General features: G+C 51.5%; 1 protein-coding gene across 1 annotated transcript; it reads right to left on the bottom strand.

The window, feature by feature from the left end:
- Positions 1-1,351: 1,351 nt before the first annotated feature.
- On the bottom strand, positions 1,352-25,384 carry TMEM8B (transmembrane protein 8B). The gene is made up of 13 exons (XM_068974384.1): positions 24,859-25,384; positions 20,377-20,566; positions 19,804-20,011; positions 12,989-13,122; positions 12,432-12,700; positions 11,508-11,833; positions 8,448-8,541; positions 8,169-8,292; positions 7,951-8,093; positions 7,571-7,749; positions 2,498-2,644; positions 2,249-2,365; positions 1,352-2,005 (listed from the first exon to the last, which is right to left on the bottom strand). Exons 1-13 carry the CDS (start codon positions 25,382-25,384, stop codon positions 1,670-1,672), a joined length of 2,793 nt encoding a protein of 930 aa, XP_068830485.1. The 3' UTR covers positions 1,352-1,669.
- Between the last annotated feature and the right edge of the window lie 278 nt (positions 25,385-25,662).

Genomic DNA, 25,662 nt, shown 5'->3' with positions numbered 1-25,662 from the left:
CCTCTGCCCTCAAAGGTGTGTTACCCTCTCAGGGAACAGCACCAACACCCCAAGTCACCCAGACATAAACCAGGCAGTCATCAGAGGCGTCCGCTCACCCTCACTGCCCCACACATCTGATCCATCACCATGGCCCAGAGCGTCCACCTCACAGCTGCTCCCAGGTCAGTCCTCTCCTTCCTCTAACGCCACCATCACCTTCTCTCTCTGAGTGTGCAACAGTTGTGCCAAACTCTCTAAAATCCATCCTCTGCACTACTAAAAAAAAAAAAAAATCCTGTCTGAAAAAAGAAAACAAGAAACCACACCAATCTGATCATGCTACTCATCTGATTAAACCCCTCCAATGATACCATTACCCATCTCTCCTAGGATAAAGGCCAGATCCCATCTACCTGCCCAGCCTCATCACTGGCTGCTTATCTCCACCCCACTCCACCCACAGACACCTTCCAGACACAGTTCCCCATGAGTATCAGTCTTTCCTGCCCCTCTGTCTCCCCCTTGCTGTTGCCTCTCATGTCCAAACAACTCTGGATCTTTAGCTAACATATATTAGACACTTATCACACACCAGGTTAGGCACTATACTAGTGTTCTGAAAGCTTTACTGGCTGGGGATCAGATGGGTAATGAAATCTCAGGGGATGTATGGGATATGGACACTTCTGACCAGAGAGGACACCCTTTCCACATCTCAGCATTATACAAAACCCTTGGGACTTGGCTGTGACCTTTGTGGAAAGAGAAAAATATCCAAAATGACAAAAGATTATGTTTCTGGCACTGGGGCAAAATAGGGGTTACAGTCTTGTGATATTTCTTGCACATCTGACATTCGTACCAGCTCATCCCATCTCCTGAGCCCTCAGCTTCCCTCCGTTGGGTGTGGGCACCACAAAGGAGGTCTGTCTCACTGATTTGTATCATCTCATCAAGTACACACACACACACACACACACACACTCACAACTCCGTACTCCAAGCTGCTACAGCCTGACATAATAGGGCAAAAGCCTCAGGCAGCTGCTCCAGCAGCTCATGCCAGCTGGGCTGCGTCACCCATGCCCCTCTCCTCAGGGTCCATCTCTCCCTCCTCTTCCCCACACCCTTGCCCGCAGGAAAAAGGGCAGCACAGAACCGGGAAATTCTTCATTGGAGACACACCAGACTCCATCTGTATCACACCAGGGTACCGGCGCCCCCAGCCCAGCCCCACCCTGCCTGTCCTGCACCCCCTCGCAGTGCAGCACGGCCCTGACACTGCCCCCGGGAAGGAAGCCAAGGCCAGAGAGGCTGCGCTGCTGGGAGACGGGGGACTCAGCTTCCCCAAGATGGGCTCCATCTCCTTAGGGACACGGCTGTGTCCTGTCAGGGCTGTCTCCATGTTCTCAGCGGGTTCCACACTGGGCAGGACCCCTCGGTCCTGAGGGGGCTCGGTGGCCCTGCACAGGCTCCAGTCCTGAAGATGCTGGAGGTCTCCTGGCCCTCAGGAAATTGCCAGGTCCCCAGAAGAGTTCCGTGTCCTTAGGAAAGACTCCATGTCCTCAAGAAACACAACTTGTCTCTTAGCCCTGAGAGGACTCCATGCTCCCAGGAGGAACCCCAGGAAGGGCTCTGTGCCCTGAGGAAGGGTTCCAGTTCTCCCAGGGCTGGCCCTAAGCCCCTCTCAGCTGGCACAGATGCTGCTGACAGTGGCCCCTCCCGGGCCCACAAGGCCCAGCTCCTCCTGCTCATTGATGCACAGCTGGTACCCGCAGCCCCGAGCCCGGGCTCCGGAGGGGACCCGGCGGTCAGTTTTGGCACGAGGAGGCAGCAGGAAGCCCACACTGCCAGCGATGAGCATGTGCCAGATGCTGTGAATGTAGAAGTAGTTGTCTCGGGTCTCCACGAAAGCATACAGCAGGATGGCACTGCCCGCGATGAGGCTGCCCGGGCACAGGCAGAAGAGCCAGCGGCGCCACGTGGGCGGGTAGCAGTGTCGGCGGCGGACGCTGCGTACTGTCTGGGGGAGGCAGAGAAGGGAGGCTCAGGAACGACTCCGGAACCCAGGCCAGAGCCGGTCGCTCTCAGGTGTCCCCTGAGCCCTGGTGGTGACCCTCGGCGTCTGCCGAGACGAGTTCAGCCCTGTGAGCAGCACAGTGATGACAACAGGGTCTGGGCCCACCTTAAACTGGAAAGCGGATACCCAAGTACCTGCACCCAAGTCCTGCTGGGACCTCCCCTCCCCCAGCCCTCCCAGCCTTACCCAGGCTGTGGCCAAGATCCCCAGAGCAAAGAGACTCGGTCCAAGCAGGTTCCAGAGTCCATGCCGGTCAAGCTGCAGAGCCATGGACAGCAGCATCGCCCCCAGCAAGTATAGCACCTAGAGAAAGAGGTCTCCAGGGGCTGGGCCAGGGTGGTGAGGGTGCTTGGCCATGCCCCCGGGAGAGGTTGGGAAGTGAATTTCAAATAGATTTGGGCAATGGTTGTCCCCCAGGGCCCTCTCCAGACTGACCTGCTTGACCACAGGCTGTAAGCGAGCCATGGCAATGACAGTGACCCACACGGACATTAAGGAGCCCAGGAAGTCACAGAACTGCAGCACATCATAGTCCATGATGCAGAAAACCACAATGCCAGGCTGGTCACAGGCATGGTAGAACTGGAGGAAGAAAGGACAAGCATTGAGAGAACTCAGGGCAGAGGGCCAGTCTACAAAGCTGGAGAAACAGGCCATGGGGTGGAATGCTGTTGTCAGAAAAGCAGAGGGCAGAGGGTACCAACTGAGCAGAAATGGGAAATGCCTGACTCCCCACCCCTGAGAGTATGGTAAAGAGGCCCAGTCTGTGCCCTACTTTGTATGTACCCGGCAGCCCTGAACCTCGGCCTCACCTTCCTAATCTTCCTGCTTCCAGAATGTCCTGCGAGACCACCAGGCCTGGGGAGGCCAGGACTCTCGAGCTCAGGCCAATCCTTGCCTATATCTCCTTGTGCTCACACAGGGTCCCACATGTAATCCTCAGCCTGACCCAAGCTCTGGGGCTGGACTGTGACCTCTTGGCCAATCCAAACCCCAAGCCTCATTTGATAGCTCAGACTCTTGTTATGTTTCACCTTCAGATCTTGGACTAACTGGTCCTCTGCATCCTTTCCCACCCAGTAACATGGAGGCAGGAGGCAGTAATAAAAAAGGCAGTCTCTAAAGCCATGGAGAAGAGCATGGCACTTTACACCATGGGGAAGGGACAGTGTTCACCTACCCTACACTGGAAACACAGCAAAGAATAGAGTACTGAGGAGTTTAAGAGGGGAGCATGCTGGGGACACAATAGAACTGGAATAAGCTCTCTAATATTCTATGACTGATCTATGACTGATCCAAGTATACTAAAAGGTCAAAGAGATTGTTTAAGTTGCAGAAAACCCACAGGGGTAGAGTTAAATTAAAGCTTCTGGGTGAGGTGAACAACATGATCCACATTTCACCAGTCCTGACCAGGCCACCGTCACCTCTCAATGCCCACAATGCCATCAGTAAAGCCCATCGCGGACTCCACCATGCAGCACAGTTTGTTAGAGGAACAAGCCAATAACTTGTGGCAGCTCACTTCATTAAAACTCCTCAACCTAGAGGAGACAGCATCTTGTCATCATATATTCTAGGCATATATCTGTCTCTTCTACTTGCAGGGCTTCAGCCTGCTTTGTTATTCATGGAGCAGAATCCATTATCAATTGCCATCGCACCCATTCACTGCCACCTCTAACCAGGAGACACAGTTTATAGTAGATAAGGTTAAGCAAACTTCACTGGTATAACCATTTACTCATCACCTAGAAGCAACTAGCTGTACCAAATATTGGAATGAGCTACAACATTCAAAAAACTAAGATCATAGCATTGGTCCCATCACTTCATGGCAAATAGATGAGGAAACAATGGAAACAGTGGCAGACTTAATTTTCTTGGGCTCCAAAATCGCTGCAGATGGTGACTGCAGCCATAAAATTAAAAGATGTTTGCTCCTTGGAGGAAAAGCTGTGACCAATCTAGACAGCATATTAAAAAGCAGAGACATTACTTTGCCGACAAAGGTCCATCTAATCAAAGCTATGGTTTTCCAGTAGTCATGTATGGATGTGAGAGTTGGACCATAAAGATAGCTGAGTCCTGAAGAATTGATGCTTTTGAACTGTGGTGCTGGAGAAGACTCTTGAGAGTCCCTTGGACAGCAGGAGATCAAACCAGTCAATCCTAAAGATCAGTCCTGAACATTCGTGGGAAGGACTGATGCTGAAGCTGAAATGCCAATACTCTGGCCACCTGATGTGAAGAGCTGACTCACTGGAAAAGACCCTGATGCTGGGAAAGACTGAAGGCAGGAGGAGAAGGGGACGACAGAGGATGAGGTGGTTTGATGCCATCACCGACTCGATGGACATGAGTTTGAGCAAGCTCCGGGAGTTGGTGATGGACAGGGAAGCCTGGCATGCTACAGTCCATGAGATCACAAAGAGTTGGACACGACTGAGTGACTGAACTGAAGGCTGGGTTATGTATGGTGGCACCTGGGAGAGACTACCTGAAAGTCTGGAATACTCTCCTATATATTTGGCACACAGTATGTGCTCAATAAATGTTAGTCATCTTACACTTTATATCATGCATATTCATGGGATAATATCCCCACACTAACAGACTTTCCCCTATAAAAAATTTATATATATATATATTGTTTCACAGAAAATTGTGGACTAATTTTTGGTTAGTATTCCTTTTGCATTACCAATAAAAAGAAGTGGTAGAAATAACACAGAAAGACTGGGAGATTTAAGAAAACAAATTCAGACTACAAACTGGCTTCCATCAGTATAATCTAATTTGACATCTTCCTCAATTTTGGCCATTTCTTTACTTATAAGGTAATTTTGGAAAATTACCCTAAATTGTTCTTTCTGTGGAATTTTATATTTTCATAACATAACTCTATAGCTCATCTAACGCTCCAAATACAGTACCCTGGCACTACAGAATTTTAAATTGGAGATGCAAATATATTCAATCTGTACGAAGACTGGAATATTTGTACTCAGGATAGACTGAAACTTACTGCTGTTCTCTTATTTTCTGCTTCTGTTTCCTCTTGGAAATATCATGGCATTTTGCCAAGGGCCACTGAGAATGATTGTGCTGATGTGAGGAATAGGAGAGGAGGTGGAACAATGAGGAGGTGGGCTTGCAGCCAGGATCTCAGTAATCAGCAAGGAAGGCTGCCGGGGCCCCAGAATGCCAGCTCTGTCTGGGTCTTACCGGATCCAATTATGAGGTCTCTAGCACTGGGAAGGACACATAGCGTGAGCTGTATGAGCAAGAGATGTACAACCTCCATGTCTGATACATTTTCCCTGTCCTTTCTAATATGTGGCTTGGATGTAATTTCTGACCTTTTGGCTGGCTCTCCTTTAAGAGTTTAAGAACTACTAACCTGAGGTCGTTAGTATCTCCACATACTCCTGGGCTTCTGAGACGCTAAATTCAGGTTGGGAATGTATGCACGCATGCTCATTGCCTGGGGCAAGGAGAGCCCTACAGCTCAGTGAAGACATGAGAGGGACCAAGAGGCAGGCTGAGTGACAAGTCCGGTTCCTCCACTCACCTCAGGCCTTAACCAGAGTATTTAAACTTTCCTCATCTGCAAAAAAAGGATGATAATAATAATAGCAATACTTCTCCATTGTTACAGTGCTATGGGAAGGATTCGATGAGCAGTGTCTGACACAGAGCCTGTATCAGCAGATGTGGTTTTTCTGTTATCGTTATCTGAACTATCAGTTCAGTTCAGTTCAGTCGCTTAGTCGTGTCCGACTCTTTGCCAACCCCATGAACCGTAGCAAGCGAGGCTTCCCTGTCCATCACCAACTCCCGGAGCCTACCCAAACCCATGTCCCTGGAGTCAATGATGCCATCCCACCATCTTATCCTCTGTTGTCCCCTTCTCCTCCTGCCCTCAATCTTTCCCAGCATCAGGACTATCAGCTACATACAAAATCAAGTGCTGGGTTTGTAGCCTGTTTTGTTTAACACATTTACATTTTGCATTTTAAACTCCTGGATAACAAAGCTACTGTCTGCTTCCAGGCCCTGGACAGGAATCAACACACTACTCCCAGGTGCAGACTGTCCTGGCTTTAGGACGGGAGAAGACTGCCACCTCCGGTGCTGGTGCTGACACCTGCAGTAGGACCGATGGGTCCTTATGCGGAGACTGCTGAGGAATGAATGAAGTCTACGCTAAATAAAGAACAGGAAAGAGGGACAACAGGGATCCTGCCTGGGAAAATGGAATCACAAGTAGCTCTACACTTTGGCACACATGGGAAAAGAACAGGAGTTAGAGCAGGACTTTAGGTAACCCCTCAGAGCCTGTATCTTCTCTGTGATCATTTGCTTACTGCCTTATTTACAAAAGTGGAGGCATTGTACCTGGGACCAGGCACTTTTGGCTCCCACAGTGTTCCTACTAGGGGAAGGTATTTTCTTTTCAGGATGATATGCCATCAAACCCAGATGATGAGGAGTCATCTGGTACTGAACACCCTGGGGCCAATTTTCAGGATGCCTCGTGAAGTGCAGGAGACTGGATAAACTCTCCTCACATGCTCTAGGCTCCTGACTCACTTAAATGTTCTTACTAATTGTGAACCACATCATGTCTGCACACAACTAAGAATATACTGGTGAAACCGCTGTTGCTAGAGGATTTGGTAAGCAACAGTATAAAGGACATCTGACAATAAAAAAGAAAGAGGAGAATATTGAAAATAAAAGTATAATGGAGCATTGTCAGAACAGGTCTAAAAGGGGGCTATTCAGACAAAAATGGGGTGTGCTGTTCTCATGCAGCTTAAGGGGCCAAGGCCTCACTGCATGGCACAGTTACAACCACTGTTCCTCACCTGTGGAGAAGTATCCAGGACCTCAGAACATGACCCCCCAGTCCCCACTTCCTCCTAAGATAAGAGGTAGAATTTTTGTGATTTGGACAGAGGTCTGATCTATTAATACTGGACAACAGGGAGGCATGTACTGGTTTCTGTGATATTCTTGTTCCTAAGAAACATGGAAGTCTGAATCCATCTAAGACGTTTGCGGTGCTCATAGGCAGGCACTGTACATCACTCGATGCCAAGAGCCCACGGATGAGACGAACAGATCCCTAGATGTAAGCATCTCAGGGGAATTGTGTAGACACAATTCTGTATTGTAGGTCAGAGCTTTTTGGCTAGCGTGTTGAGGTAAAGGTCCTCTCAGCCCTTAGAGTGGACAGGTAGAGTGCAGGATGCTGAAGACCCCATGCTGCCTGCAGTGGCATTATCTTAAGTCGCAAACAGCCTTGTTCATTTATTCCCATGTGTCTTATAAAAATGATCGTGCTCTATGCATGCCATGATAGGGAGCGGCGGGGAAGCCCTGCTGTAGAGAACAGCGAAGAGCGACAGCTCCAAACCCGGGAGGCCCATGGTGGAAACGCAGACGCTCACCCACCACCGCGAACGACTCGGTGCAGACACTGATGGCACCGCATACCGTGGAGAAGAACATGGTGAAGGTGTAGACAGCTGCTTCCAGCACATATCGGCTCCGAATGGCCAGGACCACGGGTGGCAAAAACATGAGGTTGCTCAGGCAGAGCAGTAGTGTGGACAGCAGCTGGAACCCGTAGGTGAGCGCATCCGCACTGTCCGTGCAGCCCCAGCCCCGCCATCCTGCAATGGGACGGGCACAGGGTGGAAGATGTCAGAAGGCAGCCCAGGGTTCAGCAGACACTCCTGCTGGCCCTCCTGGTCAGGCCCTACTTCACTGCCAGGGAAGGGTACCCTGACCCCGCACCACCCTCTCCAAACCCTGCTACACAGGTTACCACCTCGCGCCCCAGGTGGTCTCCCTCACCAGCCCAGCCTGCTCACCGGCCTTGCACTCGCAGGCCGCGTACAGGTAGTTGTGCGTGCGCAGCAGCTTGCACTGGCCGTAGGGCCCGCAGTCATCTACACACGGGGACAGGAAAGTTCGCAGCCGCACCTCCGCCGTCGCGTTTCGGCATCGCACGAACCTGCGCACAAACTCGCGGTCACCTGGCACTCAGGCGCATCCTTCCCGGCCGCCACTGAGGCCCCGCCCTGCTCACCGAGGCCCCACCCCGCACAGGGAGCGCAGGGTCAGGAACCAGGTCCCCGTCTGCGGAAACGGGATTCTCAGCCTGGCCACTCTGGAGGCGGCACTGACCGTGAGCAGGAAGCCAGCCAGGGACTCTGAGGGGAGAAGGGAGAAGCCAGTGTAGGGTCAGGATCTAAGGAACCCTCACCCACCTGCCCCCAGTTCCCAGACGCCCTAGCCCATCTTTCCTCCATACCCTACCCCTGCCCTGGTCTTCCAGCCCCTCTTCTTCCCCTGTTCCTCCCCCTACCTTTGGAACAGGTCACTGCGGCATCCCCCAGGCTCAAGGGCACCTCATGAGTCAGGCATCCAAACACTGTCACATTTTCCTGGTGCAGGGAGCTCTGGGCAGGCAGATACAAACATGAGGCTGTCACATCCTCTAGGTCTTCCCACCACCACCCCCAGATTCCTCCACCTCTTAACCCTTCCCTAGAAACTCCTCCAGGCCCTCACCTAACACCCCTGGTCCTATAGGTGCTCCCACAGGAAGCACACCCACCCCCTTCATTCTTACAACCAAAAAATGGGGAAACACCATCACAGGGATCATAGCAGAGATCTTTCAGACTGATGAGAAGCCAAGGCCACTTCTAAACCCTTTCTTTGGGCAGAATTATTTAAATTCTGTCTAGGCAAGAGACAGAACCCACTTTTTCAGTCCTACCTAGCTTTTTGGGGGGTGGGGGGAGAGGAAGAGCACTGTTGCTGGATGTAGAAACTAGCTGTAAAAAAGGTCTGCAATTGTGTGGCTCATCAATCATCACATCTTCACATAAACCTGAAAGCAGGAGGTGTGTAAAGATATGCGCGCTTCCTCAGGTGAAACGATTCTAGGTACTAGTGGTAAGAGAACACCTGTAGGATTAAATGTAGCAACCTGGCTGGGATTAAAAGAAACTGGATACCCAGAGGACTAAATGAAAAGGGTTGTCTATAAGAATAAAGGTAACAGGATCCCATAAGCTCACCTCATTCGAGAAGGATTTGGGGCAGCTTATTAAATACAAATAACGGGACAGAATCAATGCATGAGGGAAATTTATACATCAGGATAAGAAAAGAAAGTCTGTACGTAGATGTGGGCCATATATTTGACACTGACTTTCAAGCAACCAAAGCAAGGAAACGTGTTACCACGTTAGTGAGTCCACGCGATAAGTTAATCGGGGTCTTGGGAGAAGCACTGCACCCAAAGGGATGGTTCTCAGTTAAATTCATATCAAAGAAGCACTGTGTGCTGCCCCGTCTCCAATGCTTAGCTGCAAGAGTGAACTTCATGCAGCTTGCTCCTAATTTCCCTCAACGCAAGCCCAGAACACGCCAAAGTTTTATTCAGCAAAAGCCATTCTGGTGGGAACCAGAAAATGTCCTCTAGGTGTGTCCTCTGTTCCAAATGTCCAGTTCTTGATGCAAGGGAAAACATCAAAATGCTTGGAGGGAAAGATCAGAGTAGGTGTGCCAATATACCTCTCAGAATAAACAGAACAGGTGCTCTGAGGTATGCAGCAGTGTCACAGCATGCAGATGATAGAATGTAAGCAGATGCCCTTTAGAGAAAATAAGCAAGAATGCAGAGAGTGACAGGGCAAGACAGTAGGGGAGGCAGGCCTCTCCTTTCCAGAGACAGAGGAAGAGAATGCATGTGGCTGGGCTCTGACACAGGCTCTACAGTTTCAAGGCCAAATCAAGGCTTCACTGTCATTGCCCAAAGGCATGGCAATAAGCAAACACAAAATATGTACAGTCTTAGCCAGAACACCATCAGAGAAAATTTGAGTATGAAAATAAGGAATGTCTTGGGGTTGAAGAATCAGCTCTGTCCTAACCAGCAGGATCACTAGAAAGCTCTGAGCCATGTCCCACAAAATACCACCTCAAGTCACAAACCAGGTATCAGATGGACTGATAGGAAAATGGTCCCTGCCCCAGAGCTGAGGAATAGTCAAGTTAAAATGATTCATGATTCTTGGCTCAGGGAACAGTAGATAAATAATTAGATCAATGCCAACCCAAGACAGTTGCCAAAGGCTTGAAAGGGCTCTGCTCTCAGCCCAGTCTTGTTCAGTGCTGAAAATAATGACTAAGAGGTTTAGAAGTGTGTGAATTACACAAAGTAGTAAAGACCCACAGTTCAAACCAATGTTAGGCAATGCCTCAAAGATGAACATAAATTCTTCCACTCAGGTTAAAAAGTGCACTGCAAAAATACAAGATAGGAATTGGCAGCTGTTCACATGAACCATGCTCAGAGCATGAAAATGTTTGTGGTCCTTGGTTACAACTAGATAAACACATCGGTTACTGTGGATAAGGACTAGGACATATAACGAAAAAGCTAAGCAGTTGTGTTACGGGGGCATCTTCCTCTATTTTCCAAAGCTTTTATATGTGATCCTATCATTTTTATAATAAAAAGCAAATGTATGTAACTGTTTTGAAGCAAAATAAAAGGAAGAAAAACGATCCAGAGGTCTTAGTCTACCACGAGCCTCAGGTGAGGCAGCAGCTGAAAGAGGCACCTTGCTCTCAGGCTGCACAAACGCTGCCTGCCACCCAGGTCAGACCACCTGGGATCACTTGTTTCAGAGGCATGACAGCCAGAAGCATGGCCAGAGGGGACAGCAGAGGAAGAGGGGCCTCGGATGTGGAGGCTGCTCAGCTTTGGCAAGGCTGAGAGGCACCTGAAAGGCTGGGCAGGGGTGCAGCAAATGCACCACACTAATATAAAACGGAAGTAAAAGGGGAGACTGCATGGGGAGAGAGGAAGACTCAACTTACTTTCCTCGATTTTCCTGTAAGCCTGAAACTACTCTGGAAAATAAAGTCTTATTTTTTTTTATAAAAGGACAGGAGTAGACTACTGGATATAGCTTCTAGGACAAAATAAAGATCAGTGGGTAAAAATCCACAGAGACAAATTTTGATGGAATGCCAAGAATGCCTCTAGCGATCAGAGCTGTCTAAACATGGACTGCATGGCCTCAGTGAGTGGTAAGCTCCCCATCACAAGCAATACGTGAGAAGCAACGAACACCTGCCACAGAGAGAGGCCTTTAGGGAGTGGCAGGTAAGCCTATAAAACTAGGGAAGTCTGGATCCCTCTGAGCTGCCCTGGCTGACCGAGGCCATTTGCAGTAAATGCTCAGAGCGCATGTGTTGACCAGAAGTGGGCTGAGGGATAGTCTCTAACCATAAACTGGAAGCAACCTGGACGGGCTTCCTGGAGGAGGTAAGGGCCCTTCACCCCTGACATCTTCTCCTTCAGGTTCCCCCACAGGGTGACCTCCCTGCCCTCCACAAAGAGTACCACGTTGAGCTGGAGCTCCAGGCTGAGCACACCTCCGCTGTCCAGCACTGGCAGCAGCCTCAGGGCAAACACAGCTGGGCGCTCGGGGGGGAGGGCCACGCTGGGGCCAAAGAAGATGTAGAAGTGGACGGAGAAGGTGTCCAGTTCATTGCGCAGCGTCGGGCGTACCGGCCAGCAGTGCTCAGGTGGGGATGTGGCCCCAGGCCCCTCGGCAGGGGTCCCGAGGGATGGTGGCTCTGGGGGCAGCGGCTGGTTGCCCAGTGACTGGGGCATGTTCATGGCAGCTCCGGGGACCAGGGCACGGGACAGGCTGGGCTGTGGGCACTCTGTGGGGCAGAAGAAATCTGAGCTGTGGCCTGCTGCCCTCCCAGTCCTGCAGCCCCACCACACATTGGATCTGAGCCACACAGGGTTTAAGAGAGGGTGGGGAGGGAGAGGACTTGAAGCAAATATCCCTGTGGTGTTTGCCATCTAAAGTCACAGGACTGGGTCCAGGCACTTCCTAGAGGTCACAGCTAGTGGAATGTCATGTTGGAGGGACTGAAGGTCATCTCTCCCTCCCCAGTGGCAGTGAGGGCACTGCTGAAACAGATGATGGACCCTCTCACTGACCCGCAAGGGCTCTGGCAAGAACCATGTCCCAAAGGTCCTAGCTGTCCCTGCCTGCCCCATTACACTGGGAGGTTAGATCAAGGAGAGTAAGTCCTTTAGTAAGCCTAAGTCAGGTACCAAAAGTGACCTGAAGGCCTTCTCATGACGTGAAGCTCCAGGTGGGAAGGCTTTGGGGAATAAGGGAGCCGGATGGTGCTGGGGAGGTCATAGGGACATGGCCGAGGACCAATGGGCACAGCCATCATGCCTGACTCTTCCCAGTCACGATGTCAGCACAGGCCAGGTGGCTGGGGCAGGTGCAGGGCTTCTGACCTTGCAGCCACACGCACAGCTGGAAGCGGACGGTCCTGCCGGGGCCCCGGGATGGTGTCTCCACACGCACGTAGACCCAGTGCCCCCAGGGGGGCAGTGCCAGCTCCAGCTGGCATACTGAGGCTCCTCCACAGGCCACAGAGCTTGAGTTGTGCAGGGGTGGGGCCTTGGGACGTAGGCGCAGTGTCAGGGGGCAGGTGGATGCCCCACGGCCCCCTACACACACCAACTGTGCTGAAACCCTGTAAGTGAAGCTGGGCACGAAGACCCTGGGCAGAGGGGAGGGTGGAAATGAAAAAAGACAGGGTACAGAGAGGTGAGAGGGACACAGGATGAGGGGAGCACTGGGAATAATGGAGGGTAGGGGACAGAGGAGAACAGGAGGCCTTTTCTGGTCTTCCCCTCCATGCTAGGAGAGAGGGAGGGGTCAGACCCACCCTGGGGTTCTGGGTGGCCCAGCAGTCTAGGCTGGACAGGGGGAGCGCAGGATCAGCAGGCAAACTGAGGCCAGGGAGAGAAGATGGGAAGGGCCCCAGGTGGGGGAGCACTCGACTTACTTGTACAGGGCTGAGCGATTGTGGGCGGAGAGGGTCTGCTCAGAGGGTCTCCCAGGCACCAGCACGGCCACATCCAGCAGACGCCGGACAATCAGCTGCGGCTGGAGGAGGTACTGACACTCATCCTGGAGACCCTGAGGCACAAGCAGGGGTGGCAGGAGGGGAGAGACCACAATGCCCTACTAAAGCGAGGCCAACAGCCTGCGGAGGTAGGACAGACCTCCTCTGGCCCTCCTGCTTCTGGGGCTGTGACTACGGTCTCTCTAAGCTCTGGGTCCTTCCTCGGTCTGCAGGGTCTGCTATGATCCTCAGCATTGGCTGAGGATTGGGGTTTTGAGGGCCTCAAACCCCATTGAGGTTTGGGGGCTCAAATCCAAGCCCCTCCTGACAGGCCCTGCCTGCCCCTCCTTCAGTAATCCCTCCTGCACACCCCCAGACAGCCCATCAAGGTCATTTCAAACCAGCCCATTCCCCTACCAAGGCCACAGGAACTAACACTCTTTGGGCACTAGCATGCCCCCAAATAAAGTTCCTTAAAGGCCTCCAGTCCAAACCTCCCCACTTCCCCCATCTGAATCTCTCATTTCCTTTATTTTCCACCTGCCCTTCCCAAGTGTCAATACCTGTCCAGCCTCTGCTTTAATACCCTCAGGGAAGAGTCACCCTACCTCCCCAAGCAAACTCCAGACTATGGGTAACTTGAAAACAGAAACCTGGTCTTATTTTTGCTCCTCCAGACACAAAGCCTAATGTAAAGTGCACACCTCACAAATGAATGTTTGCCAAATCAATGAGTAAGTGAATCAACCCAGCTGGGGCAGCTGTGACTTTTCTGAAGCCAAAGCCTATCTTCTGTCTCCCCATATTGCTCTGCCTCAGGGGCCCCGATACATCCGCTCCTTCTGTCTAAGCCTGGGTTCCTTCTGTCACTGGGGGAGAACCACCACGTCTCCCCGAGCAGCTCTTTTGGATAAAATCACTAACACTTCTCTACTCAGGGGACACCACCCGGGCCCAAGTAGCTGCAGCATCTCCAGTGAGGACGGGCTTGTTAGTTCCAGCATCTGCACCTCTCTGGCCCTCAGTCCCAGCAGTTCAGGGGAGCAGGGTGGGGGGGTGGGTGGGCCTTACTAGGTTTCTCTCATCTTCTGGACAAATTGCCTTACACTAGCCCAATCAACTAGAGGCGACGGTTCACTCTTGTGGTTCTTCTGACCAAGACATACCATTAGCCTTGATCTGGGACAAGAATTCCAGGCTCTGACATCCCACTGAGTCCCTTGTCATGGAACAAGCCTGCCAAGGCTTGTTTGTTGACTTGTAGCAAAATACTCTTGCCTGGAAAATCCCATGGACGGAGGAGCCTGGTAGGCTGCAGTCCATGGGGTCGCTAAGAGTCAGACATGACTGAGCGACTTCACTTTCACTTTTCACTTTCATGCACTGGAGAAGGAAATGGCAACCTACTCCAGTGTTCTTGCCTGGAGAATCCCAGAGACAGAGGAGCCTAGTGGACTGCCGTCTCTGGGGTCGCACAGAGTCAGACACAACTGAAGTGACTTAGCAGCAGCAGCAGCAGCAGCAAAGCTCCACAAGGCTGGAAGGGGGACTTGATGGGTGCCAGTCCAGAACATCTTCTTACCCTCTGCCTGGAATTTTCCTGTGCCTTTTTTATCACTTCATTCCCAACAACTATCACACCACCCAGCACATACTAGGTGCTAGAAAATATCTGCTGAGTTAAAGAACAAGTGTCAAAAGAAGTCCCTTCAGAAAGCTCCTGAACCCACCTTGTTGCTCAGAAACCTCCATCTCTGATATACAAAGCAGATGTCCCTCATCTTTGGTGAGGACCAGAAATACTCTCATGAGTTATTTTACTGACCCCACTTCCTAAGGTAGGAATCACCACCATAATAATCTTGCGGTTAATGACCCTGAGGGTGGGGACTCACACTCAGGAGATAGCCCGCATCCTTACTAGATGGTCCAGAAGGAGGAAACACCTTGTTCCATGTCTTGCTTGCTGTTGGCCTAACAAAGGATCAGTGGATATGACCTCTCTGGTTAAGATGTGCTTCTTCCTGAAACTGTATCATGTGCATGTCTAACACCTCCCTTATTGTGGATTCAAGTGTTCAATCAGTGGAAACCAGGGAAGGCGCACAAACTTTCACCCTGACACAGAACCACAGAAAGAGCACCAGAAATCAGGTCTCAAGAGCTGCGAGACAAAAGTCAAGCGAGAGCATCCAAACTCAGTCAACAGCAGCAGTCATGGAAGCAATCGGGCCAAAGCGAGGCAGGCTGAGAAACCAGGAGGGCCCAAAGTGAGGAGTGGAGTGAGAAGTGGAGTGAGAAGTGATCTGAAAGAAGCTGGCGTGGAAGACCTTCAGTTGATTCCTAGATTGTACTAGTACAGGTGGGCTACGTTTCTATAGAAGCACCTGAGCCTCTGGGTGAGGCTTGCAGGCTGAAGATGCCCAAAGATCTTGGTCTCTGTGGCCATCTCTGTGGGAATATTCCAGCGTTCGGGACAGCTCCAGCCCACAGTTAGCTGGCACCAACCAACATGGAAGCAAATGAGGGCTGGACACATGGCAGGGGGCAGGAGTGGAAGCAAAAAGACCACTGAGGAGGTTACTGTGACGGCCCAGCAGACGGCCCAGCAGACGGCTGAGGGAAGGTGCTAAGAGTGAACAGAGAAGTAGATGTATCCAGGACATGCTTTAGAAAGAGAGTCTCAAGACTTTTTCTTTATGGATTAGTTGCGTGGAAATAAGGAAAAAGAAGAATCAAGTATGACCCCTAAATGTGGGGCTTTGAGCAACTGGTGACTGACTGGCTGTGCCATTTACTGAGAAGATTAGAGAATGAAGAGGCTCAGACTTGGGAGACATGAATTAGGACTTCAAGAGATTCTTGACTTCAGGCTTTGTTTGGAGGTGTACTTGTTAAGTTTGAGACAGGTCTTAGACATCGGAGATGTCAAGTAAACCACTGGGGATAAAATCTGAGAATCAAATAAATTAGGGCTCGCTTAAAACTCTTGGAAGACATGAACTTATAGGTGGTATTTAAAACGACTGTGCTGGAGACACTTAGTAAGAGAATGGACAAATAAAAAGGAGTTATCCCAGGACCAAGCTTTGGGTACCACAACACAAACAGATCAAGCAGAGGAGAAGACAGGAAGGGAGACAGGGGAGGGAGCGGTGGGCAGGAAGAAAACCAGGACGGTTCTGTAAAGTCACAAAGGACAAGAGGAGAAAATATTTCAAGAGGAAAGAGGTACTAGGTAACAGCTAGTTACTAGTTAACTCTGGAGAGAGAACATGGGGACTGAAAGGGGATGAAGGGAAGAGGAAGACTTACTTTTCACTGTATGCCTTTTGTACCTTTTGAAAGTTGTACCAGGTGCATATATTACCTATTTGAAATACAAACAAAATAATTTAGAAGGAGGAGGAAGAGCAGAAGGAAGATGGTTCGCAGATCTGAACCCCTTCAGTTGAGAGGCTGAGTGAGCCACACTTAAGTCCGAGCTGGTTGAGTCAACTGAATCTGCTCCTTTCTTTTCCTTATGGTTGTTTTCATTATCTTATCTGCTTTCACTTGCTTTCAAATCTTGGAGCTGGGAAGAGGAAGCATTCAAGGAGAACTGTGCCCCAGGCATTTGGAGAACTCCTAATAAGGCACTTGGATGCCAGATGTTACCCAAAACCCAAAGGCCAGCCTTTCAGGACAGACTGGCAGCTGGACACCACAGGATGAATACATGCTCCAACACAAGACAGGCAAGGAGATGGAAGGCAGAGGTTAAGACAGAAGAGGTTGACAGAAGGAAGGATAAATGATACCGGTTTCAGAAACATGAGTTTAAGAAGATGGCAGAAGGGCAACAAATATTTGCCAAGCCCCTACTATGTGCCAGGCTCTGTGTTGGGTGCTAGGAACACAGTACCAAAGTAAAACTAACACACACAAAGGGCCACAGAAGTGTGGGACCAGAGCCCAGGAGAGTGGCCTGGGCCAGATAAGTCACCTTCCTTTTACAACATGTTAAGGCTCCCTATCGCTCTCAGGATAAAGCTCTAACTTCTAGACCCTTCCTGATCTGGCCCCTGTTCACCACTCCAGCTCCCTCACTCACCCTCACACTGAACCACTTCAGCTCTCCCTTCTCACCTTCAGCCCATGCTACTCCCAGCACCTGGAATGACCCCTTCTCCGCTTTCTCAACATCAGATCTCACTTCCTAACAGTTTCTTAAAAGCTAAAACCACCTCTCCACCACACCACCCAGCTGAGTTATAAACCTCTCCTTTGTCCTCTTAAAATGCCTTCCATATCTCACTAATATACATCTTATTTATCTGTGTCTCTAGCACCCAACCCAAGGCCAGTGATAAAGCTGGTGCGCAAAGACTAAGGTCTAAAGGGAGCTCATCCCCAAAGCTGAGGAACACTGCTGCCTTCTTATTGCTGGCACCCTTCAGTCCCCACCCAAGGATATCCCTGAACCCACATAATTTCCTGGGGTTACTAAGCCTCATGGGAAGTCAGGACCATGGGACAAGGAGGAGGCAAGGCGAGAAGTTGGAGCTCTAGAGGAATGCCCTGGACAACCCTCCAATAGGCTTGCTTCTAGAGAATTAACCAGAGAACTTAAGAATCCTTACAGGCCCAGGACTTCCCTGGTGGTCCAACGGATAAGAATCCACCTGCCAACGCAGAGGACATGGGTTCAATCTGGTCCACATGCCTCAGAGCAACTAATCCTGTGCACAACTACTGAGCCCAAGAGCCACAACTACCGAAGTCTGTGCTCTGCAGCAAGATAAGCCACCACAGTGAGAGAGGCCCACGCACAGCAGCAAAGTGTAGCCTCCACTCATTTCAACTAGAGAAAGCCCATGTGCAGCAGCCAAGACCCAGCACAACCAAAATAAATAAATTTTTTTAAAAATACACTTTAAAAAAAAGAATCCTACAGGCCCATATGAGATTCCAAAAGATAATCAGATTTTTAGAGGAAACATAACGAAGATCCTTGCCTCCCTTCCCCCAACCTCTAAAACAGGGCTGACTGGAGAGCTCCAGCTGTCATGGGGTCCACTCACAGCTGCCACTCCCTGGCAAGGTATAACTGTGCCCGTTCTCTCTCATCTCACCACACCCAGAGATCTCTCCTGGCTAGGACTCCGGCTTGCAGTACCAAGCTCCTCAGGCCCCACTGGCTATATCTAGATGCACATGGGCACATCAGACCTGGTTCTGATCTTACCTAACCAGGCTTCAGCTCCCATAATCGCAGGCCAGGCCTAGACGCCAGGTTCCTCTGGTTTAATCAGAAAGGTTGTTGGGTAATTACAGCATGGCTCCTGAAGGATTTTCTCGTCTCACAGAGAGAGTCAAGGATCACAGCTGGGATCACAAACAAGCTCTCTGGGATTTGGCCAAAGACTTAAGAAGATATTCCTCCTAATATAAGAGACCTTGGATCTGACGGGAGTCAAGAACCTAAAGCCCAGAGCCACTTCCGGGCAAGTTCCCAGCCTGTTCTCACCCAGAGGGCTGCCAGGCCTGGAGAGGAAGTTCTCCTGTCCTTCACTCTCAGGAAAACCTATCACTGAGGGCTCAGCCTGAGTTCCCATCAGCCTGAGTTCCCATCTCTGGCAACAGCAGGGCCAGCACACTTGTCCCTGTGTAATTCTCAGCTCATTCAAAAGCACTATAACACCTCTGAACGCCGGGCCTCAGCGGGAGGGGAAGGGGAGTTTGACACAGTCCAGAGCGCCTGTCCTCGAGGAACTCACCCTGGAGAGAGACATCTGGTCGAATCCTCACCTGACTGGGGATTTCTGTTCCTCCCAGTTCTCAGAGGCCAAAGCGCACTCACTTTCTTGTTCTGCGTCCTGTTCTTTAAATCCTGCTCAGCTCACGCTTGTGCTTGGTCCTCTGCCGTTACCGCTGGCGCCACACACCTGGCCATCCCACTCTGACATGGCCACCGTGTCCCAACCTCCCTTCCTGCTAACAGACAGGAAGAAATCCTCTCCCTGTGATGAAGAGGGCCAGCCTGCCCAGTATCTGAGAGTGGCAGGAAAACTCAGCAGCATTTCCTTCCCTTCAAACCAGAACACAGAAGCGACCTGACCTTGACCCCACAATACTGGAGACCTTTAAGAAGCTCTGATCTATGCAATCACTGATATTTGGGGGAAAGGAGGGCAACAGTCAGGTTGGACACCAGTTGCCCAAAGCCTCCTCTTAACAGGAAAGGGCTTGCCTATCACTGAGTGTTCTCTTACCCTCTTCATAAGGTGTAGGGACTGAAATTATGATAGAAGAGGAACACGTACTCCCAGAGGGACTAATGACTGGGCTGCAGCCTACAAGACTCTGCAGGGCTATCACCAACCAAGACGTAGATCACCAATCAAGAGGTAGAACAAGACTAGCCTTGGGTTTGTGCCGCAGCATCTGACCAGTCCCTGGCTGGCTTCTGACCACCGTGACTAACCCTGCATCTTCCAATAGGAAGAGACACCACTCCCCAGTACCAGGCTTCTGATGACAGGCTCTGGACTTTCCCTCTAGCTTACCTGGACCCACGGTGTCTCCTAAGGGTCCCAAAGTGCCTCCTGCAGATTATGGCCTCTGGCCCACCAGGTAACCTGCTGACCTCTAGCTGTGCCCCACCCCAGCCACCCTTAGGCTCTTTTCCACATTGGCACAAGGTTGGAATGCCAAGTAGCCCAGAGATGGAGAAGCAGCTCTGGCCCCTCCTCCCCTGGACAGCATCAACCTACCTTGACAGAGATGTGGCCATGGGCCTGGGGAAGGTGGGCAGCCAAGAACCAGTCCCCAGGTAAGGGGCTGCTGACGTTAAAGATGCCGGAGGTGCGGTTGGGCAGTGTCCAGCTGAGAGTCAGTGAGAAAACTCCAGGCACAGCTGTGTCCCCTGGGAAGTGTGTGTGCAGGGGATTGATGACAGGGGGTGCCCCAGACCGGAAATACCTGGGGGACCAGAATGAAGAGAAAGGGAAAGCAGGCAATGGGGTAAGAGATGGGAAATGGGGAAAAGAAAGAAATGTCACTCATCGCCAGTGAAACAAATGGATTCCCTCTACTGACCCACACAATAAAATGTTTCCAGGTCAGGGGTCAGACATAAGGGGAAAAAGATCAGCTTGGGCATTCATGTAGTCATACAGAACTCAGGAATGGTCCAGAGAGAGAGGTCTTGGCCTTCAGCCAGTCACACTTCAATCTGGACAAAGGCCATGGGTCGGGAGGGCAGCTTAGGTACTCATAGGTCTCATTTTAGTATGGAGAGTGGCCTGGGGTTGGCACGGGGTCAGGAGGTTAACTCAGACACTCACACGGTCACACTTTGGTCTGGGCAATGGTCCCCAAAGGTTCCTCCCTGCTCTTTGAAGATGATGAGATTCCACACGGCCAGGAACGTGTCTTCAGGCACATGGAAGTGGAAGAGCTCGGTGCTGGCAAAGGAGCGGAAGGGACTCAGCTTGCGGGGTGAGCAGGTGGAGTAGTCAGTCAGGAAGAGGCCTCCTGGGGAGCAGACGGTAGAGAAAGGAGCAAAGTAGGACAGGCCATTCCCAGCCACCCCCGGGCCCACTACGCTGCAACCCCACAGCACCCACTCAACAAACTGGGTCTCATGCTGCCCTTGCCATCGTCTGCTTTAACTCTTACACTGACCTTGGGGGAAATGACCTTTCTTTACAGGTAAGGAAACTGAGGCTCAAACCTTGATCTGTCTCAATCCAAAACCAGAACCCTTTTTATAATCCCCACGGTTGCCCCTCACTTAGAAGCCATTGTTCTCCTCTTACCAAGCCTAACAAAACAGGTGTGGATGGTGGGCATGAGTACGTGCGTTATGCACGTGCATGTGCGTGCACACAGTGGCGTGGGTTCCCAGGCTACTGAGCAGCCTGGAATTCCACCTGTGGGCTTGGGAGTCGGCATGGGACTGTGAAACTTCCTTGTTTATTTTCTTCCCCTTTCTGTTCCCCTGTGGTCAGGAGCAATAAAAAATTCTCAGAAGCTTCACAAGAGCTGTCTGTACACTGGCTCAGGGCAGCAGTGGGGAGGGGAAGTGTGGTGAGGCTGCAAGGGGCCTGCTTGGGTGGCAGAGGCAAGGACAGGAGCTGGCAGGCCACACAAGAGCCCTGGCAGAGGAGTAAAGGAGAGGACAGAAGGCCCTCCAGGATTCAGAAGGCAGGGCTAGGGATGCTTCCTGGAGGGAGGCCCAGGGAAGCAGTCAGGTGGTGAGACAGTAGAATCTCAAACTGCTTGGGAATATTCATATCCAGCAAAGCCAGGAGTGAGAGGTGGGGAGGATGTGGTCCTCATAGCTGAAATGCCTAGATACCTGATCATGGCCGTTAGGAGCAGAGTGCAACAGGTGAGCAGGACAGTCTGGTATAAGCAACTGCCAGGCAAACACACAGGCACCAGGGCTGGTATCACAGTAAAAAGAAGCCAGTGGCTCAGCTGGATAGAAAAGGGTCCAAAAGGACAAAAAGGGCCCCAAAGGACAAAAAGTTCTGGGGAATCTGACTGCTCTGCAGACTGAACACCAGCCCCAGCGAAGCCCAGAAGGATGCCCTCAGGACAGATGAAAAGGTCGGGGGGACTTTAGCAGCTTCAGAACAAGAGTAAGGGCAGTGGGTGAGGGAGACCCTGAAGTGGATTTTTCAGCCACGGAGGAAATACCCACGGGCCTTGCCTATGCTGACGGTCTCTCCCTCTGGAGATGGGAGATGTAACTCCAAAATGAGGCATGTGAAATAACAGAGAAAAAAAGCATCTGGAAAGGCAAGCTGCTGATGGAGGGAGCATGGGTCAAGGTTGGCCCTACTGAATTTCAACAACCTCAAGTCACCCTGCAGAGAGCCGTCCTCTGTAGGTGGAGGTCACTGGCCCTAGATCGGCCTATGCTCTTCAAAAGTCGCAGTCACACACAAGGCTCAGATCACATAATCGCAGTTCAGATCACATAATCACTCTCAACTGTCAGCAAGAAAGACCTGCCACCTTGCAAGCTGAGCACTGCCCAGGAACCAAAGAGGCTCATAGAGCAGCAGTGATGTATTCAAAAGGGATGAAGGGAAATGAAACAAGTGATGGGGAAGAAAGGTTTCCTAAGAGCCCTGGCAGTGACAACGGTGAGGCAGAAAGCCAAGAGATGAATAGCCTGGATACTATTATTACAGGAAAGCAGAGTACTGAGCACCCCCTGCTGGAATTAGGAAAGGGCTCCTCCTTCTCCTTCTCAAGGCTGGTACCAGGGATAGGTCATTGGATGGGCCATTGCCAATGTTAGAAAAAATGGTGGCCAGGCCCCCCAGTGCAGGTTCTCAGAGAGTTGATGGTGAAAGTAGCTAGTGACCTTTAGGAAATAATGGACAGATATCCACAAAGAGCCCTGTGATTAAAGGAACAATGGCATGGCCTGCAAAACTGAGGAACTAGTTAAGCCACCCGCAAGTGGCTAGGGCCTACAGAGGTCACAGAATAGGCTGGTGGGAAAGGGGAGTAAAAAGCACCTGGGGATGCTAGGAGGAAACGAGAAGTTCTGAGGGCAGATATTTGAGAAAGCACCTAGAGCCCTGTTCACTGCAGGGTTTGGTTTGGGGTGTCACTAGGCCTACAGCTCTGTGTCCCAGAGGAAGCAGGAGGAAGGCCCTCACCAAGCTCAGATAAACCTGTCCTGGATGCACCAGCGCTTCTAAATGAGGCTAGGGTGATTTTCCATCACCACCTGAAACACACACAGACACACACCCATGGGCTCAGGCTGGCCCTGCTAGTGACAGCACTCAGTAGAACAAAAAGGTCATTTGCTGTAATGGCAAGACATGCCTGGGTTATGCAACTGCAGTCAGACAAGTCCAAGGAAAAGATCCAAGGGTGTACAGAGACTGACAGTGCCATCGCAGTCCCGTGACACTGCCGGTCCCTCCTCAGGGAAACCTCTCCCCATCACCAGGTAACAGAGCAGCCCTGCAGGCCAGTGACCATTAACTGTACTCAGGGTGGCCTTGCCTGCTGTGTGGCCTGTCAGTGCTCTTTCTCAGCCTCATTACAATCCTCCCGAAGCACTTGAACCTGCTTCTGGGCAGTCATGTTTTAATCCACACCTTTCAACTTTCTATAGCTCAGTGACTGATAATCACCTTCCTCTCCTAATGGCTCACAAACAAAGAACCTAGAGTGGCAGGGATAGAAACTAGGAACTGGGCTCAACAGAGTGGACTCCCCCTCAGCCAAACTGAAAAACTGACTTGGCTTTTGTCTCAGCTGAGTGCCCGCTCTGCCAGCAGCAGTAATCAACCCTGGACAGTTACCAGCACTGAGCCCTTCAAGGAATCTGGCTAGGGGCAGATGGATTACTTATATATATTGCAGGAGGCACCCAACACTGCCTCCGACCAAGGAGCTATCCACTTGGAAGTGATACTTCGGTGATCTGTCTGTAGGAGGAGCAAGAAGAGCTGAAGAGGAACATGCATGGGCCACAACACGTACCTCTCCCTCACACAATAACAGACACTAAGGACACATAAGCTCACACCACACAACATACGTATGCCTGTGCTTACCAACACACAAGCGTGTACACACTACACATGCCCAGCATTCCCACAGGTACATGCACAGACACATAAGCACCCAGATACCCGTGAGAATCTACACAGAGCTCGCACTTCTGCAGGAGCAGTGACCTTTGGCGTGCATTGGTCTCCTCGAGATTATACTCTGAATGCAGCCTGCTACCTCCAGCTGCTCTGCTAGATGTTTTTGCCAAAGACTTCCTCAGGCACCCCCACATCCCCTCCAGAGTGCTACCCACCAGAGACAGCTGGGGGCTAGGGCCATGAAGATTCTTTATCATGGGGCCATCCTTATGGCGCATGTCCTACAGCCGGGACCCCCTCCCCTACCCACCTTCCACCCATTAGGAAACTGGTTATCTCCTTCTCCTGTCCCAGTCACTTCCTTACTAGATGGTGGCCCTGGGCTGACAACTGGCGGAGGAGGAAAGTTTGTGGATGAAGCCCCCTTGTGGGCAGACAGGGGAGAGGACAGGTTGTGCCTGGAGCCTTTCTGCACTTGGATCTGTTTTCCTATTGGGCATATATTACAGTAAAAAACAACACTAGGATAGGGTCGGAATCAGGAAGCTGTTTTCTAGCCCCACACTGTCACTGACAACATGTATGACCTCGGGCCAATTGATCCCTTGCTGTGCCTCAGTTTCCCCATCTGTAAAATAGACTCCAAGTTTCAACCCTGCTCTAAAAGTGTCAGACATAATTCCTAAGAAAATCAAACTCATTTGGAACGAATCTCACTACAAGAAGAAAACTCATTATAATGGCAACTAACCCATGGCCATCTGTTTGCTACACGTTATTTTCAAAACTGCTTTCTTAACCCTGCTTCAATGTATGCCCAGTACATCAAAGATTTAGGCCAGATCTTCCCACACTTGACTAGAAGTGATGGACTCTCACCCCCATCAAACTTCACGAGCCGGTACAAAGCACTCAAGACTTCCTTGGAAAAGAGTCAAAGTGGAGTCTAGATAGACCCTCATAAAGAAAACCGTGCAGTCTCTGTCAGCCACCTGCTGAGCTCAAGCCCACAGCTGCCGCTCTTCTGACCCTGCCAATTCCGCTCAGTTATGTAAGTCTTCTCTCCTCCTCCCTATTTCTCTCTGCTTCTTCCCCAGCCATCTGGTTGCCAACGTCCCACCTCTCTCGAATCCCTCCAGTCCACCCCTCCCTGCCAGAACCCCATCCCTGCCTCATTCTTTCCTGCTCTGCACTCACCAGCCCCTGGGCCAAGGACAGACAACAGCAACAGCAGCAGTAAGGCTGACGGCAGCTGGAGCCCAGACCTGAGTCGAGGCTGGTAGAGGGGCGGGGTATGAGAGAGAGGGGTGGGCAGTGGGAGAGACTTGGGTAAACACAGAGATGAGGGCACAGACGGGGATAAAGAGTTGGGCTGGGGTGGACACAGGGACTTATGCAAGGGTAGGGGGTGTGATGGAAGGAGGGGCTGCGATGGGGACTGGAACAAGGGCAGGCGTTGGGCCCCGGGCTTAAGCAAATTTTGAAAATGGGGTTGGCACAGGGGCCGGGCTGGGATTTGGGAAAAGAGGTGAAACACGGGCTGGGGCTGGGATGGGACCCAGGTCAGGGACTGGAGGGGGGGCCTGAGCTGGGACCTGGATCTGGGCATTCGCTGGGACCCAGGCGGGAACTGGAACCGATTTGGGAAGCGGGGCGAGGGCGAGGTCGGGGGCCAAGGCCCAGAACGGGATAGGACAAGGGGCCGGGACAAGGGCTGAGCCATGGCCCGGGGCGGGGGCGGGGCCGGACAGGCCAGCGCGGGCGCTCGCTGAGCTGACCCGCGGCTCCGCTCCCACCCCCCAGGGGTGGCCTCCGGTGTCCTCGCGGGCCTAGGGCCGAAGTCGAGCCGGCTGGGGCCAGGCCGGGGACTGGGTAGGAGTTCAGGCCTGGGCGACTCCGGGCTGCGCTGGACAGGCGATAACCAGGCCCCGCGGCTGCGGCCTCGGCCTGACGTTGTACGACGCTCCGCCCTCCGATTAGGTCGATTGGTCCTTGTCACTA

The sequence above is a fragment of the Capricornis sumatraensis genome, chromosome 6, assembly GCF_032405125.1.
Source record: "Capricornis sumatraensis isolate serow.1 chromosome 6, serow.2, whole genome shotgun sequence".
In the NCBI taxonomy this organism is placed as follows: domain Eukaryota; kingdom Metazoa; phylum Chordata; class Mammalia; order Artiodactyla; family Bovidae; genus Capricornis; species Capricornis sumatraensis.
Note: the sequence above shows the minus strand (reverse complement) of the source record. Positions and strands in the feature narration are given on the sequence as shown.

Coding starts and splice junctions, on each gene's coding strand:
- TMEM8B (XM_068974384.1), bottom strand. CDS start 25,384: ATGGCTCAGCCCTTGTCCCGGCCCCTTGTCCTATCCCGTTCTGGGCCT. Junction 20,567..24,858: donor TGTCCTTGGCCCAGGGGCTG/GTGAGTGCAGAG, acceptor TCTGCTCCCCAG/GAGGCCTCTTCCTGACTGAC. Junction 2,006..2,248: donor GGATCTTGGCCACAGCCTGG/GTAAGGCTGGGA, acceptor TGCCTCCCCCAG/ACAGTACGCAGCGTCCGCCG.